Source organism: Drosophila innubila, assembly GCF_004354385.1.
Source record: "Drosophila innubila isolate TH190305 chromosome 2L unlocalized genomic scaffold, UK_Dinn_1.0 4_B_2L, whole genome shotgun sequence".
NCBI classification, from domain to species: domain Eukaryota; kingdom Metazoa; phylum Arthropoda; class Insecta; order Diptera; family Drosophilidae; genus Drosophila; species Drosophila innubila.
This window is the reverse complement of record NW_022995372.1, coordinates 10,437,964-10,456,750: the sequence shown is the minus strand read 5'-3', so window position 1 is coordinate 10,456,750 and position 18,787 is coordinate 10,437,964. Positions and strand designations below refer to the sequence as shown.

The window sequence follows — 18,787 nt, the reverse complement described above, 5'->3', positions numbered from 1 at the left end:
ACCACTTCGTCCAACCGAAGTTCCAACTGCATTTACGCCTCGTAAAACGTTGTAAATGCCTATGGACAATCATTTGGGGGAGCCTTGTGTGTGGGCCTCCATTCTGTTCGGAAGCCATTTGGAATTGTTGGCCATTGGCATTGGCAAAAATGTTTCTTTATTTTTTTTTATGGCTTTTGCTTTTACGGCTCGCTTGTCGCCTAAAGACGTTAAGAAGGAGAAGAAGTGGCTGAAAACTTGCGCACTGATCAATCTCCATAATTGTGCGGCATATCCAATTAGACATTCAAATTTATCACCTCACATTTCACTTTATTTCACTTCTATGGGGTTCCATCTCTTTTACAAAATGAATCTCTCGCTCATCGGATTATTACTCATCGAATGCATTTAAATTCTTCACGAATTGACACCTTTTTGGAAACCAAAATGGCCCAAAGCCGATTTCGTAGAATTACAAGACCATCCCGCCTGGTCAAGCGATGCTGACAAATAAGCGAAACAGCTAATGATTTTTTTTTCTTGTCGGGAGGTCGTCCCCTCTCGTTTGCACTCTTCCGAAGCCAGTCACAAATTGGTTGCAGTCTCAAGTTTTTTTTTTCAGCTGAAATTGACGCCAAAACGAAAATGTTTTTGATAAACTTTAGCAATGTCCCCCCTTGACACTGACAGATGTCGTCCCCTACAGAAAGATGTACAAAATGAATGTGTGGCATTGCATGGCCCGACATGTCTGTGGACTGGTCCACATGTTGCGGCTCTGCGGTTTGCAACATCGAGCACAATCCGACAACTTCAGCGTTGCAACCGCCTGCTTTGTACCTCATTTATAAGCTTAAAATTACAGTTACTCTTTCGCCTTTATAGTCCTGATTATGAGAGTTTTTATCACTTTTTTAACGCCTCATCTCTCGCAAGCTTAAAATAAATTCAAACCGAAATTGGGTAACCTGAAAAAGGAATGTTATAGACATTTGAAAATGTTAAATATTAATAATACTTAATCAATAATTTAAAATGTGAACATATATACTATGCATTTTGAATCAATTATTAATTTTTTTTTAACACTTAATATTTTTTTTAAACAAATTGAAATTTCTAAAATTTTGTTATTAATTCGATTTATACAAATTTAAAAAAATACACAATCTGTGCAATTTATTAAAAAATTCCATCCATTGGAAATTGAATATTTCTTCCTATTTGTATTTGAATTCTGTTTAATTCACGCACAATTTGCTGTGTAGTTCATTCAGTAGTCGACTACATTTGGCTTTATTGATCAGCTGCTGGGTCTGCTGACTAATTGCCAGCAATTTGGCCATTTACATATGAGTCCATTACATATCAATTGTGCATGTAGCTCCCATTACAAAAGCCCTGGACTCTGACTGGTTACAGAGTGGAGCCAAGCCCTTCAATAAACACTTGTAACAATTATGAATCATAATCAAAAAGGTAACAACACTCGGTACGCTCTTAACTGTGTGTAACTGTGGGCAAAAGCGAATGTCATGAGACCACAGAATAAGGAAAACCTGTTGGTCAATAGCCGCTTTTAGCCGCATTGTCTCCGCATATGAGTGCGCCTCGACTGTAAACCGCATGTCTACATGATTTGCCTATTAACGGTATAGTTATTGTATAGGCCAAGGATGATTCATCATCAAATGCAGCCACCTCGTGGAGGGTCTTGGCCAGTTGCTGCTCTGCATGCCCAATGAGCCGACTTCTAATGAGCCGGAGTTTGCCTTAAGCTTCGTCCAAGTTACTGGGATGATTTTGACTATGCTTTACATTGCACCCTGCCCCTTTCTTCATCCCCGAAATCCGTAGACGACGCTTTGTCTGTGCCGCAGCCTCAGCTTTTCATGCTTCATTATGCGCCTTTGAAAGCATCTCATGCTACCTGTCTGTATGCTGTGACGTGCCCTCCTTTTCTGCTTCTAGCTGTTGTCGGTCCTTTGTTTGTCGTTATCGTAGGACGAGATGGAACATTGAGTTATTGCATATTACTACAAACTTAAGAGCTGTGCTGTAAAATCTCATCTAGAGGCAGACAATAGGCTTTAATCAGGGGGCAGTTGCCACATGAAGCAAGTGTCTTCCCCAGTAAACCCACTCTTTTTGGAACTGGGCTCATAAACAATCGTTTAATTGGAATTATGTTTAAAAAAAACGCCTTTTATATAAAAACGAGCCCACAAAACAAAGACTTTAAAGATTTTCGCTTTTTTTATTGGCTTTATCGCTTCAGCTATTTCCGCTGCTGTTGGCCGTTAATTTGAAGCTCACGCGCGAGCCTCAAAATCAAACCAAAACGATTCAACCGATCCCAATAATTAGAAATCAAAGCCGGTTCCCAAACACACACACAGACGACACAACGCGACTATGTTCCTAAACTTGTCTACTTTCGTATTCCGAAATGTTATCACGAACGATGCTCAATGGTCGTACTACGAATGGTCAAAACCGCACTGCTACAAGATTGTTATTTTTGTTGTTGTTCTTTCCTTTAGCCCATTTCAAGCCCGTTTACTGTGGCTGATGATTGATCTTATCGCGCTTTGCAGCTCGTGAGTCATCATAAAAAAACATAAAAACAAAACCAATAAAAAAGCAAGAACAACATCTTCTTCAGCAGCCGCCGTCGCAAGATGTTAGCTGTTTTGTACTTTATGGCATGGACAGAGGCTTAAGTTCATAACTCAATGCGGCTGCTTCATAAGCTGCGTGCGATCTGTGACTTTCCACAGAACGGGTCGGACGGGTGGCCCACCGCAAAGGCCGTTCAGTTGCACCATGGGATTAATTAAAAATTTTTAGAACATAAACCAATTTGTTTAAAGTTGAACAACTCTGTCTATTATTTATGTTAAACTTAAAAAGACCTTGAAATAATTTTAAATATTTTCATAGAAATTGGCAGCAAAGATTTTAAAAATATCCCTACAGTGTCTAGCTTATATCTGAGATCTTTCTTCTATTTTCATAAAAACAACTGCAAAAATCCATTATATATTTAAATATGTATATTTATCTATACAATTAGCTCGACATTTTCCTATTAAAAATATATTCACAGTAAGATATTCAGTTATTGTTGTGAAGTTAACAAGAAAACAACATTTATCGATTCTTAGACTAATTCGAATTTATAAATAAAGATCATTATAATCTTTTAAATTCAATTACACGAAATGTATTTATATATTTTCTGTGTTTATTTTTGTCAGTTTCCACTGTGCGTTGACATCGATTTCGCTGTTTCCTGGTAAAATGTGTAACTGTAAAAAATCGGACAAACAATTGTGCTGTCCAAGATGATAAATTGTTTTGGACCTTGACTTGACTAATTTCCGATTTTAATGAAAATTTCACCAAATCAAAATTCCGTTGAATCTGTCATGCATAATGTATCCGTTGCTCAGTATAAATTGCAACTCCTGCGTTGCATACATAGGCCAATGAAGGAGGCCGGCAATGAGTGAATGATTCAATCGCTTTGGCATCCGCCCAGTATCCGGTTAGTATTACAGTTGCACAGAGGCGCTCTGAAACAAGCCCAAAACCTTCTTGTTGCATGTGAGTGTGTCCGCCAATCTTTTGGGGGGCGTTGCGCACTCATCGCTCTGGAATTGCGCAGGCTACGCTTCTGCTTGGACATTTGGACATGGACATTGAGTTACTCGTAGTAGACATGGATCGAAAAAACAAATTCAGTCACCGCAGGCGTTGCTTGTCTGTGCTCTACTGGCTGGCGAGCCGCCTTCTTCCTGTGCTAATTGCGAGCATGTTGCATATGCCGCATGCATTTTTATGAATGAAATTTTTCAGCCTCTGGCGTTTTCCCACGCACGCAAAACTTTAAAATTACGAGATGCGCTTTAGCTCTTAGATATCCTAACACATCTTTACACACCTCTTTTTATCCATTCATTCCTTTTAAAGGTAAAAAAATAAAATTAATATATACAAAAAATAAAAAAAGTAAAAATTAAAAAAAAAATTGGCTCGCCCGAGCAGGGACTTGAACCCTGGACCCTTGGATTAAAAGTCCAATGCTCTACCGACTGAGCTACCCGGGCACTTGCAACTCAAGGCGCTGTGAGCGCCTATGAGCTAAGCGAAAGAGCGCAAGTATTGCCCTCTCAGCAATGTCTGTGTGCGAGCCCGCGTGCGTGTGTGTGTGTTTTGCTATCTCGCTTTGGCGCACATGTTGCTGCCATGTGCAGACGTTTATAAATAGCAAGCAAGGCGAACAAATGTGCTTACACACTCTGATTTGTATATGGTTTGTTGTTTTTGTATTCTAAATATTTATATTCATAATCTGTGTTATATTTCTCGCATGCGATAAATCTCATTAGAGATTAGCAATTATTGTCAAGCTACTTTTCTCCCATGATAGCATGTCTATTAGAGGATGACTAATAATTATAAGATATTTATGAATCTGAAAATTAAGTTAATTAAGTCAATTAATCTTTGAGTGCGAAAAGCTTTAAAGTAAAATGTTGGGTTAAAGAAAAAATATGTTAAATTAAATACATTATTAATGGCAATTAATTTTGTGAATGAACTTTAATTAAGTAAAGAGAAATGCGTTTCAATAAACCAACTGGCAGTAATTATAAATTATCAAAAAAAGAGTTTGCACTTCTTAGTGAACTTTATTTAGTTTATTTCTTGGACTCTTTTTAACATATATCCAGTGAACGACCTCCGCCGCGATGTTGCAGCTCATGAAATGCATTTATCAAAACATAAAAATAAACACAAATTGCTTCAGAAATAGACAAAGGCAGCGCGGATCGTTCATCGGTCCTCGATGTGCCACACGAAGAAAGTATTTAAACAGCTAACCAAGCGAAGACCCAAGACCTGGAACACGGGTTGACTTGGTTACCATCTGAATCTGAGAATGCCTATGCGTAGGGGTATTTTCCACAGCTGTCAAGAAGAGCACTCGCATGTAATTATGTGAGAGTTGAAGGGAATTGGTATTTGGAATCGTTGTTATGGAGGTTTACCATTTGACCTTATGACTGACAATTTCCTCTGCACATTTATAACTTGGTTGCTGTCTCTCTCTTACCTTCTTTTTACCCTTACCATTTTTTTTACCATTCAATTATGCCCTCTTCTCCATTTGGGTCTCCTATTCCTCCTCCTTCTCCATTTCAACCTTCTAGCATTCTCTCACTTTTGGCTCTTTGTCATTTTCCGGCCTTACACAAGTTTTCCATATGATTGTTTAATACATTTTAAGCGCTTTTTAAGCGTTCAAGTCACGATTTTCATATTTATACGACAGCATGTGGCAGACGGGTTGTGTGTGATGTGTGGCAAGGCTGGTAAGGGGAGTAAGGGGAGGGTTTACAGCACACCTTTTTTGGCTGATTGATCAGCTGTGTCATTGTGTGTGTGTCTTTGTCTCGGATGTTATCTGCGGCGCATCTTTGACTTCGATTTTCTATTTTTTTTCTTTCGGTTTCTATAAATTTAATTATTGAAATTTTGTATGAACTTTTTTATATCAAGAGGCGTTGCTTATCTTTAATTTTATCGCCAACGCGCGCTTTTGTTTTTCCCAGACTTGAAAATCATGATGATCATGATGATGATGATGATGATAGATCACTTGATGATCGTTGCATCCAAAAATTCCAGCGAAAACGCAGTTCATGCTTGGGCGACTTGCTTTCCCAGGACGCAAGTGGGGGGCTTAATTATAGCGTAGGCTTTCAACAAAACATACACACACACACACACACACACACACACACCCACATGTGCACAATGCAAATTTCTACAAAAGACTCGACTCGAAAAGGAAGTCATCAAGGCGGCCTTCATAGGTAAAGATACATGCCTAGATACACACAGGAAGAAGCACAGACAGAACGACAAGCGAGTGGACATGACTCAGCAGCTATTCAAAAGATACGAAAATGTTTTCAACGCCAAATTAATTACACTGAGAAACAGAAAAGGCAACACACACAAATGTTGGCAGTCAAGCATGTCCTTTGATGTGAGAGAATTCAACACAAATTATGCATATGAACAAAAATGTTTTCCAGTTTCATTTTCATTGGAAAAATGCATTCATTTTCATTATTTTTCTTTAGCGCTGTGTTTACATATGTGAGAAATGAAAATTTATTGCTCTGACTATTGCGGCTGATGACCTCTACCCCTACCCCTGCCCCTGCTTCTACCATATGTCCATCCAAACCCATGTCCAGTCCCGTTTCATTGCCGTGAAATTGAAAAGCCATTAGATACATTTGTACGCATGGATGTATCTTGTATCTGAAAGTACTTTAGCTTGAATTTTGTTTGTTGCTATACCCTAAGTTATTTTCTCTCTGTTTTGAAAATATATTAATGAAATTTGTTACAGATCTGTCTTTCTACTGGATCAGAATAATATATTATGTAGCTGCCATATAAACGATGGGTTGCAAATCCACCTTTATTATGAGATTCCTTTTTGTTTCTTGAGATATCTTCACTAATATCACATATTATAATTCTGGTGTTAGTTTTTACGTTATGAACAAGTTTGACTAAAATCTGAGTAATATTTCATATAGCTCTCATAGGAACGACCAGTTGAAAAATAAAATACATTGCTTTAAAGGGTATCAAATCTGCGGCGAGTCAAAATTACTATATTTCTTGTCTTTTTTTATTACAGTTATAATTTATTTGAGACAATTTTTCAATCATACTATCGCTGCATGTGGTCAGGCGGCATCAGAAGCGCCTGGAGGCGCGTTATCAATCATGCAACGTTGTTCCCCACTTCCCATTGTCATTCCTACGTGAATCAATCGGCAGTCGAGTTCCAGACTTTGCACTCGTCACATTCGTTACGCATCTCACAATCGTTGGCATTTGAAAATGCCTCACATGCAACAACGCAGTTTGGTTTCCATTAATCAACATTGAAATGTTGCACTCGGTGTTCGACACTTGAGGGGAGCAAGGGGATCTCCATCCAGTTCAAGTCGAAAGTTATTTGATGTTCTTATTCTATGCTGAATTGCCTCATTAGCTACACATTAGTGAACAATATTTTTATTTGTGGGAAGAGTCACCTCGCCCTTTGTAAAATGTGACCACTTTTAGGGAAAAAAATTTATTTACTTTTCTCATGAATAAAATATTTAATTTAATATAAGTCAAGCTATCAGTCTTATATTTGACGGAAATACATACATTTTCTTTTAAATAGCTTAATACGAGAGCAAAGATTGTGGTGTTGTTTTGTTTATGTTGATTTTTTCTAAAGGTTTTCAAAAATCAACACGGCTCTAAGTATTTAAGTTTAATAATTATATTTTGTACATTTTCGTGAATAATTCTCAATTCTAATAATTTTTTATAAACTTATATTTTCTATTCCTAATTGATTATGTTTTTTTTAGGCCTTTTACAGTTTGCTATTCGTTTTGTATTTTATTTTCCTATTCTTAACTTGTTTATATCTTATACAATCCTTTGGCAAATTGCATCCTTATTTCCTTCAATCTTTTCTCATATTTCTAAAGATATATCCGCTTTTTTTCTCTCACTCAACCATTGAATTGCAATGTTTACTAAATTATTTTGCTTTCCCTTGCATTTTTCTTACCTACCTGTCGACATTTGTTGTCGCTTTGCTTTGACATTTCTTTCAATTATGCGCAGGTGTTTCCAATTCCCGTATCAATCTCTGTTTTCCCCCTTGCCTTAAGTCTGTTAGGGTTACCTATATTTTTTTTGCCAACACTAACAAAGGCTCATTTGGCCCAAGTTTCGAGTTTCAATGTGTTGTCCTTTGGCATATTGTGTTACTTTTAAGTGTTGAACTCTGAGCTGCCCCTGTTAGCCCTAAAGTCATAAACCGACTGCTCTTAAAAGCAGTTTGATTAATGTTGCATCGATGGACTTTCACTACCTTTCGTTTTCGTTGTGCCCCACGAGTATTTCTCTTCATTGATTTATTTATTTATTATTTTTGGTTGGAATTTTAGCAGGCCAGGATTTCGAGAGGTCTTCAGGTTAGTAAACTCGGTTCTTCTTTCTGCTTAATTGCAGTCAAATATCTGGCTGCGTTTTTCATTGTAAATCAGAAGCAGCTGTAAGTTTTATGTTGATGTTATTCCGGGGGCAACCCACTCATTTGCCGTTTATTATGGCCACATGTCGCGCTTGCCAATTTGCAACACATGCAGCAACAGTGCCGCACATGGATGGGAGAGGGAATTCATAACATGAGTTCGTTCACCCACTGTCGGCCGACTAAAACTTTTGCCATGATTCTCAACTATGCCACACATAGACACAATTTTCCCATTTAGCATTTATCATTTCCATTTCAATTGCTAGTTGCTAGTTTTTAGTTCTCAGAGCTTGCTTTGTGTGCTATTCATAAAGAAAGTGGCACGACATGGAAATGATGACATGCAGGAAGCATCAGAACCTTTGACGATGTTCCAACAACTGCCAACAGCAGGCGTCGGATGTTGTCATTGTAATTGTGATGGTTTTCCTTTTCATCAGCCACGCCCACTCAACTACCCACTTTTACATTCATTCGTCAACAGTTGACAGGCAACAAAAATAAAGTTATTGCTAACAGCGAAACCTGAATATGATAAGCTTTTAGCTAGGACTAAGATACATTTGATAAGTTTATAAATGATCACAGGAACATTTTATTGTCTACTTAACATTTGTTTTAAGCTCAGTAAAACTAGCACAATTTCAAAAATACTTGGATTTCAATATTTGCGGGATGCATCTGTGTAAATATTTAGTTCCATTTATATATATACAGATTAAAATACCGAAAAAATGCTAAGAAAGAACCTACTTCAATGCAGGTGTTGGAGTGAATCAATTCAGAAAAAAATCTTTCAGAAATTATACAGACAATAAAAATAAGTAGATATTGAAGGGACTTCATGCAATATTTAAATTACTATTGAATCTGACATTCTGACATAAGACCTAAGATGATTTCTATTCACAATAATGCAATCCGTTTGCAATCTTAATAATTCTTAATCTTATACTCTAAGTATAGTTTCATGCTTAAGTTCTATTCCGTTATTATTCTATTATAGCCACAACTTCAAGCACATTTTCAGCTTTCTCGCACAATTTTCATGATTATTATAATACATAAATACAGACCGAGTATTCTTGTGTTCTTTCAAACTTTTCTCTCAAATTAGCGCCAATTGAGATTGCTTGTGTGTTTCTCAAGTGCGTTTCAATTTCAATTTCAATTTCAATTGCCTGTCAAGTTGATTCTCGTTTTCTTATGCGCTACTTGAAAAATCATTTTCATTTCGTTTCGCTTTTCTTTCGTACTTGTTTCTCTAATTTTTTTTTAGCTCTCCCACATGCTTTAGACTTTGTTTTGGCTTTGGCTTAACCCAAATAATTTTTGACGTTTTATGTACAATTTTATGTACTTATTGTTGTTGTTTTTTCGAGACTTGAAAAGCCAAAAAGGAAGTTAAATTTTTTTTCGTCTTCATTTTTTTTTTTTTGTGTGTAGCCTCCCCCTGACCCCTGTGTCTGCCCTAATTTCTTCCTCTTCTTAAAAGTGTTTTTTCTTTATTTTTTTTTGTTTGGTTTTTTTTTTCTTATTTGAAATCGCTGCTTGTTTGTTTGAGGTCTTTGTGTCAACTTTGTTGCTGTTGGCTAAGTTTTTTTTTTCCATTTTATGATGTCGTCGTTGTTGCTTCACTTTTTTGTTTAGATCTTTGTTGGTTTCTTTCAGGTTGCTGCGATAAGCCAAAGGGGCTAAGCGGCATCGAGACGACGTGCTTATCTCTCGCTTTTCACTCGATGACGCCACGCTGCGTGTGTTCCACAAAACAGATTAAACAAAGTGCGCCTGGCCAAAAAAGTATAAATAAAAGATGTTAAAAATATGTTTAAGAAAAGCTAAAGAAATTACATTTGGGCTTACTTCAAGCCTTGTCAAGTCAATTAGGCCAATTATGTTGACTTAATTGAGCTCGCAGCGCTGCAAAGTGTGCACAATTGCGGCAGTTAGGCTTCCTCCCTGCCACGCCCCCATCCGTCAGTGTCACAGCTGCCACACGTGCACAAATTACCCTTGCGCCATTGTCGCAACAAGGACTAGGCAGCCAGGACATCGCCAAGTGGAATGTCAGGCCACAACTGGCAAAAAAGGGCTGAGGAATATTTCGGTGGCACTTTATTATGCGACGCCATTTCACAAGCCAGGTCCATTTATGATTTTTTTTTATTTTTGATGGGGTTTCATGCTTTTTCTGTGCATTTGATGCGATGTTTTTTGCTTACCAGTCCCTTTATTGGTTTCTTTTTTCAAGGGTTGAGTACTTCATACATAAGACTTAAATTGCTTTCGTGGGTTTCTGAGTCTTTTTCATGTGCAATACTTAATCATTGTTACTTTAACTGGGTAAAAATATAGAAAAACAAGTAGGTTCTTTATTACTATTACGATAGGTGTGTTCTTAGCTTCGTAACAGTTAAAAAATTGATATTTCAACAGATAATTTTGTTTATAATCAGTAGAGTCTAGAACTTGGCATGTTTTTGTTTAATTCTTCCTCTACATCCATTCTTCCATATTTTTACTTTGGTCATCGGGTATATATATTTTTTTATATTTTTTAAACGTTTGATCCAACTACATATCTTTTTTTTTTTGTTAATTTTTTCTGTCTTCCAATTTTTCATTCCCTTTTATGTTATGATTATTTTATTTTTAAACGATCCGCTCCGTCCGGTGAAATCTAATGCTGAAAGTTAAAAAATTTGGTGGTCTGTCTTTTTTATAATCCTTTACCAAAAAAATACATTTTTCGTTCTCTCTTTTAATTTGTAACCGAATAACAGGGCTACAGCTCTTGAGATTATCCTTAGCATTTTTTTTTTAAATCGGTTTGTACTCCTTTCCCTAACCTGTACTCTTTTTCTTTGCCCTTTCTCTTTCAGCGACGTCGTGAACGTGGCCGCATAAATCTGAAAGGTGTTCGCCTTGTGGAGGAGGCAACAGTCAACGGCGAGGGCGGCGATCCCTTTGCCCCGGATGTGAGTAGTTCCCCAATATTGATATTGAGTATGATTTTGATTTCGATTAATATTAACGCAATGTTGCCCAACCAATTAACAGGGTTACCCATTTCAAGTGGGCTACTGCGAGACGACGTCGACGACAGCCGCACAGCAACAGCAACAGCAGCAGCAGCTGCATCTATTGGCGGGCAACGGCGGTGAGGGGCATCTGGTGGGACGAGCGGTGCCACAGTACACGCTCTACGTGATAGCCAACAGCGAGAAGGAGCGAAGCGAGTGGATACGCGCCATACGACAAGGTAAGCGATCCACCACCATCATGATGATGATGACCCCAAAAGAACAGAAAAAATGAAGAAAGAAAAAGTTATGTTCGGCACGCCGATGTTTTTGATACACTTTAACTGCAGGTTCAAGAAATACCAACATAAAGAAACTTTTTACAGCAAATACGAGTCTTTTGATCTACGTTATTATTTTAATAAAGTTGTCGACTTATCGATTCCACACGATTCTGGCCAAAGTTGCGTAGAATGTAGAACACAATACCAAATACAAATGCTGTGAGAACTCAAAAAAAATGTTTAGGGAAAATTTGAATGTTTGATCGATCTATTCTATGGCAGCTATATATGCCATAGTAGCAAGATTCTGGCCAAAGTCGTAAAATGTTTTGGTCAATGACAATATTTAATATATAATCTGTGATATTGGTTGTAAAATCTCATAAAAAATCCAAACGGAGATTTTCAATCGTTTCTATGACAGCTCTACAATATAGTAATCCGAGCAAACCAGAATGTAGAAGAGACTAGAGATTAGTTTTCATAGAAACATTTGGACCTTATCAAGTGTATATGTTCCACATCATCGTTAATAAGTCTTACAAATTTCGTGGCAAAATCATAATAGCCTCAGTAAGGGTATAGAAAAGAGCTGCAGATGCAGCCGACTTACAGCTGCCAATCGCTTGGAGCATGATAAGCCATCAAACCAGACAATGCTTAACCCAAATCTGTGAATCGAAAACTTTATTGAAGCTACTCTAACTCAATCGCTCTCTCTCTCTCTCTTTCTTGCTTTTTGCAGTGTGCGAGGACAGTAATACGCCAAAATCGTATCGTTATCATCCCGGTCTCTGGTCCGGCAAGAAGTGGAGCTGCTGCAAGGGATTAGCTCGTGGCACCTTTGGATGTCACGCCGCAACTCATTGGCGTGAGGCCAACAATAATCCAAGTAAGAAAAGAAACGTTGATATCACGGGTATAGCTATAAAGAACACGGCCATCAGTTTTTCACGTTGTGTATAACAAGGGTCCACCTTTAGTTCATGTTCCTCCAGATCATGTCCGTTCTCAATCTCCTTGGAATTGCGACGTCTTCGTGGCATACCGAGGCGTTGTATATATAGTTATATACAAATGTGGCCGATTTTTAAAAAATGCTGAAAACTCCAATGTCTATTTATAGTCGAGTAAATGAGGAAGACATTGACAGACCCGGCAGAGGGCAACCATGTGGAATTGTTAAACTGGGGAGAATTGTTTTTGTTTTCTTTTCATTTGTATTGTTTTGTTTTCCATTGCTTTTGGCATTGCAACATGTGGCGATAAACTGTGGCAAGCATTCGCCATGGCTAGAGAAGCTGTTCAGATTTCAATTTCATGGGCTGAGCTTTCACCTCAAACATGGAGAGAGACGGAGAAGGTATTCATTAGGCACGGTCGAGCCTAATTTAGGCATCGGAAGCTAGAGAGGTTCTTCTTATTATACCTGTTATTCATAGAATACAAGGGTATATTTTATTCGTTGCAATGTACAATATTACAGAGAATAAAACGCTTGGCGGACCCTATGAAGTATATATATTCCGCCTACATGAACAGCTGGATCTATATAGCTAAATGACTTCGCAAATCGTGAAAGGATCCACCTTACCCACAGTTTTTAAAATCGATATTGATGGTGAACAATTCTTTTTATTATCTTTAATTAATATCACTTAATTGCATCAATATTGATTATAAATAACAGTTGTTATGACTGTTTTAAGTTTCAATATATATTTCAATTGAGTAACAGGTATCTTACAGTCGGGAACAGGACAATAGCGATCTTACTTGTACAGTCTAGAGATGAACTGTTGCCGTGACACGAACAGAACGTGTTGATCAATCATTTCTTGGTTTTAAACATTTGTTTTGTGTCCATCTCTAATGTCAATGCTCAGCTCTCCTAGCTGGTCTAGCATACTCCTTCCAGTTTTCCGCACGGCTCCTAACATTTCCTGCTCCTTCTACCAACAGACTTTTCACACATGTTTGCCATTCGAAGCGCTTTTCATTCTTTATGTCGCCTTGCGCAATTTGACACATTGTCGACTCTCTTTCCACTTCCACACCAAGTGGCACATAGGCAGACATTCGTGTGTGCCTCGGGTGATGTTGCAACAACGCTGGCAGCGACTTGGGGTAGTATCTCGCTTTTCTAAGCTGTTAATGAGCAGAAAGCATCTGAAAGATGTGCAGATACTCGTACATTGCAAAACTTGGCAGCGCTTTGTGTGTGGCCGGAACAAATAAGACAAAGTCGTCGCCGGTTTGCTTACGTTTGGTTTGTCTAATGCAACCTGCCACCTTGCCACCTGGCACCTGGTCAACTTTTGGTCTGGCTTTAGGTTATATCGACTGCCTGTGATTTCCAAGTATTATGACAGCAGCAAACAATCAAGAGGCGGAGCAACTTTAAACGTGTGATTCACAAACTCAATAAACATTACTTATCTGCATCTGTTATGTTTGTTGTCTCGTGATTGCGTCTCACTGATCTGTCAAGATAGGAAGATCTGTGTATACTAAAAAAAGAGAAGTGAAGCATCTCTATAAGCAAAAAGCTTTGAAAATAGTTGAATGTTGTGATATCATAGTATCCAACTCGGTATATTTAGTTACAAAGTTGTTTGAAACCATTAGACATAAATCCTTATATTGAATTGAGATGTATTTTTAAACAGAATTTTGTTTGTTTTTATCAACAAACTGTAAAATTTTGAAAAATCCGTATATATTTGAGAAGACATGACTCAGCATATTTTTAAACCGAAAGTTAGACACGTTACCCTCCACTAATCAGATGATAAACAACTGTACAATTTAATTATTTGAAGACATCTATAGAACCTTTAATAACCCATAATATGCAGTAGAATTTTTCCAATTTAAAACACTCCTTTTAAAGTATTTGTCATATCTCTTATCTCTTCAGCTTATAAGAACCCATCTTTAGTTATAAGCCTATTCACATAATTAGATTTTTCGCTCATTTAACACATTTGAGTTGTATAATTATCAGAAAATGTGAAACACATTTCTTGTCCAATTATTCTCACTCATCCTTTGTCCTGTAGAATAGACCCCTATCTAAATATTTCGACTAGACGACAGCTGCATTGTCGTAGGAGAACACTGAAAACTTTTCCCATCATGTCAAACAATTACTTAGCTCCCTTGTCAAGTGGATTTCGATCAAGACAACATTTGTGTCATCAGATTAGAGACATGCACTCCGAACTCCCTCTGTGTCTTTATTGTTCCATTGTCACTGGTCGCTTGACAGTTTTGGGAAATTAAAGTCTACCCTTAAATTGTGGCAGGAACATTCACCATTGGAGGCGTCATATTAAGTTGCCGTTAAGTCTGTGGATTTCGGCAAGTCATTGGACACGATCGGCTGATACTGATGCAAAAATCAAGTCGCCATCATCTTCATTTATCAGACAGAGAACAAGGAAAGTGGAGGGTTTTTTTTTTTTAAGCTGTCAGTTGCCGTTACAATAAATTAGCCTGTCAATGGGTGCAATATTTTTGCCACAAGGCACAAGGCTACGCCCGCGCACTCAGCGAGTGCGAAAAAAGGCCAAATTCCAAGCTCCCGAATTGTGGAACTCTCTTCTCCCTATCAGTTGAAATTAATTATGGCTTCATTCTTTCCATTGGGGTGAAGTGTGTTGTGTGGAGGGATCGGGTTGGGGTATGAGGAAGACTGACTTTCGCCGCGTGTCTGTTTCATGAGCAACGCTCGTTCCAGATTGTAATTAAAAAGTGACTACAGAAATCAACAGCTAGCTGGAGTTTTACGATGCCGTTGCTCCACCCTGACTTTCCCCCACCCCTTTGGCTCCTTGTCCCCACACACACACACTGACATACACACTTGTCAAGATTTATGCGCCTCGTTTTAAGTGCTTCGAAAATAGTTTTATGTCTGTGATTATCATCTGGTTTTTTTTGTTGTTTGTTTTTGTGACTCTAAGCGGGAACGTTCATAAAACAAGCTCGTCTAATAACAGCACACAGAACAAAGACGCACTTCCCTCAAGTATCCCAAATACAAAATTTCAAATAAATAAAGAAATTAATAAAAATAAGATATTAATAAAAATTAAAAGAAATACAATAATTTAATAAGATATTAAATGAGATGTTCTAATAGGTTAAAGGGTTTGGTTTGGTTTCAATCTTCTCTTAACTCGCTTGCAGTTTTTTCTTCTTCTTTCATTTGGTTTTTTTTTCGTACACCCCCGCGTAGTTGGAGTTGCCAGAGTTCCTTAAAGTCGAAACTGGTTTTTTCGGTTTTTAGTTTTCAGTTTTTGGTTTGTTGTATCCGAAAAGCCAGTTCAATATTTAAGAGCGACGTCTGCTTTGCCGAAAGAGCGAAATTGGTAACCTTAAACTGGTTTTTGCCAGGCCAATTGTTGTGCTGCCTGTTGTGACTCTGTTTGGCTCAAATGGGAAAAAGTAAACAAAAATTGTGTCTAGTATGTTGTGTGTTCTGTGTCGCGGGGCACGTGCAATGAACTTGCTCAGGACGAGGATCTTGAGCAGCAGCAGCAGAAGCATAAGCATCAGCAGCTGCCTAGGCTGCACGTTACCTGCTAAAAGGGGGGCGTCTCTTGTCGCTCGCCTGATTAATATGCCGTCCCCCTCACTCCCCTCTCTTTCTTTTTATCTGTCTTTCATGCGTAGGTTCCTAGCTCCACAGTTGCCCATTTGAAAGTCACAAATGATTGTAATTAGGCGCTTTTGTTGTTGCTTCTGTTATTGTTGTTGTTGTCGCTGTGTCTCCTTCAAAAGCGTCGGGTGATTGACCATGAAAAGAGCAGAGAGTCCAAAATTAAACTAAAACCCAGAGAGTATACCAAACATGCTTTTTTTGTGCCTTTTTATGCATCTTCGTCTTCTTCTGAGTTCGTCTTAGCGTCTTCTTCTTCTTCTTCTTCTTGGATGCCCTGCCCACTCGCTTGCCTAAAGTTTAAGGCTCTCCCTCCTTGCCTTCTCTCCTCTACATTTACTGTCTCTCGCCAGCTTACCATGATTAATGATGCGTTTCTGTTGTGATTCGTTCTAAACGTGGGAAATCAGTTTCAGATTCAGCAGCAACAGCAGCAACTGAAACAGAAACAGCCACCGCAGCAGCCGTTGGGTGTCGCTTTAAAGCTCTTCTTGTGCTCGGGCTTTCGTTGCCGTTCATCGTTCACTCATCCTTGGGGTTGACACTAGAGTTGGCACTTTAAGTTCAACTTGCTCAATAAGTTCCATCGTTCATTTTTTGAGTAGTGATTTTGTTCATTTTGTTCATGTAAGAGATTCTTATGGAAAACTTATTTTTTTAAAGGTATATACACTTAAAACTCATTGAAGCATACGAGAAAAATTCAACTATTACTCTGCAAACTTAAGAATCGTCGATCAGCTGCAATGTAGTATTTAAAAAAATAATATATTTGGCATATAACCTGCACTTAAATATCTGATTTAAAATAAATACGAAATGCTGGCTGAAGCTGGGAGCCACTGAAATGTAGAACTTTTTATTTAGATTCATGACAAGATTTCGTTTCAATTTTTTATGTTTTATTTGTATTTTGGGTACTTAAACATTAAAAAAATATTAATGTAAAAAAAATTATATTTTCAAAAAAAATAAATAATGAAGAAGTTAAATCTTATTATGGTACTAGTAGTGCAAATATTGTTCAAGACAATTTCATTTTCATGAATGAATAAATAAGTTGACTCGATCACTTTAGCAACCCGTTCATTTGAACTTATTCCGAACGAAACGAAACAACTCTATTTGCCACGCAATACTTATTTTTGGTTCGCATTTTACCAATTAATCTTGCGGCAATTTGACAACTGTTTAAGTTCTAATCATCAACGTTGATGATAGTTGGTTGTTTGGAATCAGTCTTTTTGTTTCGCTTTAGGCCAGACACTAATGTTTGTTATGTAAATTTGTGGCTTGATTAGAACAAAAAGCCAACTAATTGCTTAAGTATTAATAGACCAATTTCATTTATCTTTCATTGAAAATTCTACTCAATCTGATGTAGTTGTTGTGGCTTTTGCTGGCAAAATGTTTTCCCAATTGCGCCATATTATTGATATTAGCCCGCGTCATCTCCAGCTCCCTTTTGGCTGCTAGCCAAAAAAAGAACAAAAATGCAGTCCACACTTTTTTCCTCCGTCTTTTGCACTCTCCGTTTTTCTATCTAGCATTGCAAGTTAGCTTCCAAAAAAAAGCAAAAACAAAATTATAAAACAACAAAAACAAAAACTTGCTTGGAGCACTTCCTGCTAATGGCTCGCTATGCAACTGGCAGCAAACTTAACAGCTTTAGAACTTTATTTGCCTGTACTGCATGCTTATTAACGTGCTCTTCTTTCTCTCTATTTGTCTCTCTATTGCTCGCTCTGTCATTTGTTGCAGGTAAGTCTAACTGTAACTGCAAGTGGGCATGGGTTATAGTGTAAGTGTAAGTGTGCTCATTTATTTGCTTAGGCTACAAACAACTACAAGAAACAACAACAACAAAATATCATTGCGTTTGTATGTTATATGTGTGTGTGAGCATATCTCTATATGCTGAACAGCAACTGCATTGCGTTCTTGTTGCTTTGATTGCTTTTGTTTATGTACTTTTTCCACCCATATGGCAGCCGTCAACTCCCAAAATGTTGTGCTCTACTCTTTGCCATTGCAGCACACACTCACTCACTTACTCTCTCTCACTCACTTGCTCACTTACTCGATGTCTTCACTCTCTGAGCGAGTTGCGACGCGACGCTAAACGCCCTCAACTTGTTTCACTCCGTTCGCACTCGCCGACTACGTCTTCGTTCAGTTGCTTACGAGCCGTCTTTGAGAGCGCAACAGGCTTAAGTTGGAGCTGCGCGCGTTGTTTATTTTACACGTCTCTTCTTGTGAATCGTCGTTTGTCGCGTGTGCCATTCAAATTCGACTTGCCGTCTATTTAAAAATCATTTCGTCGCGATTTTTACATTTCTTGGCGTCACAAGTCGCGCTTTTAATGCCATTTAGGCGGAAAGTTTGCGAGCAGAGAAGAGAAATGAAAAAAAACTACGCCTAAGTCATGCAATGATAATTGTCAAATATCCAAATAACCAGTCAAAGTTAATTGCATTTTTGTTAATGAGCAAAACGTGGCGGCAACAAAATGTAAAGCAAAGCCAATAAAACACAACCCAAAAAAAAAAATAAATAAATAAAAATACTAGTGAAGTTTTCAAGTGGTTCCAAGTGTAGCACAAAATATAACAGAAGAAAATGTAAATACACAAATCAATTGCGAATGCCGTTTAAAATCATTTGACCCGAAGTTATTACATTTTAATGTAAT

At 37.8% G+C, this 18,787-nt stretch overlaps 1 protein-coding gene and 1 non-coding gene across 4 annotated transcripts in view; one reads left to right on the top strand and one right to left on the bottom strand.

Moving 5' to 3' along the window:
* The window catches only part of LOC117780045 (tyrosine-protein kinase Btk29A), a 43,763-nt gene that overhangs the window by 6,415 nt on the left and 18,561 nt on the right, over positions 1 to 18,787 (top strand). The window contains exons 3-5 of one of the 3 annotated variants that reach the window (XM_034616422.1): positions 11,005 to 11,100; positions 11,183 to 11,384; positions 12,175 to 12,321. In XM_034616422.1, the coding sequence (XP_034472313.1) occupies positions 11,005 to 11,100; positions 11,183 to 11,384; positions 12,175 to 12,321 (445 nt within the window). Of the gene's footprint in view, positions 1 to 11,004; positions 11,101 to 11,182; positions 11,385 to 12,174; positions 12,322 to 18,270; positions 18,717 to 18,787 lie in introns of those variants that run through there. The other 2 variants (XM_034616419.1, XM_034616420.1) reach the window with 2 other exon arrangements.
* On the bottom strand, positions 4,022 to 4,094 carry Trnak-uuu. The gene has a single exon. It is a non-coding gene; the product is annotated as a tRNA-Lys (tRNA).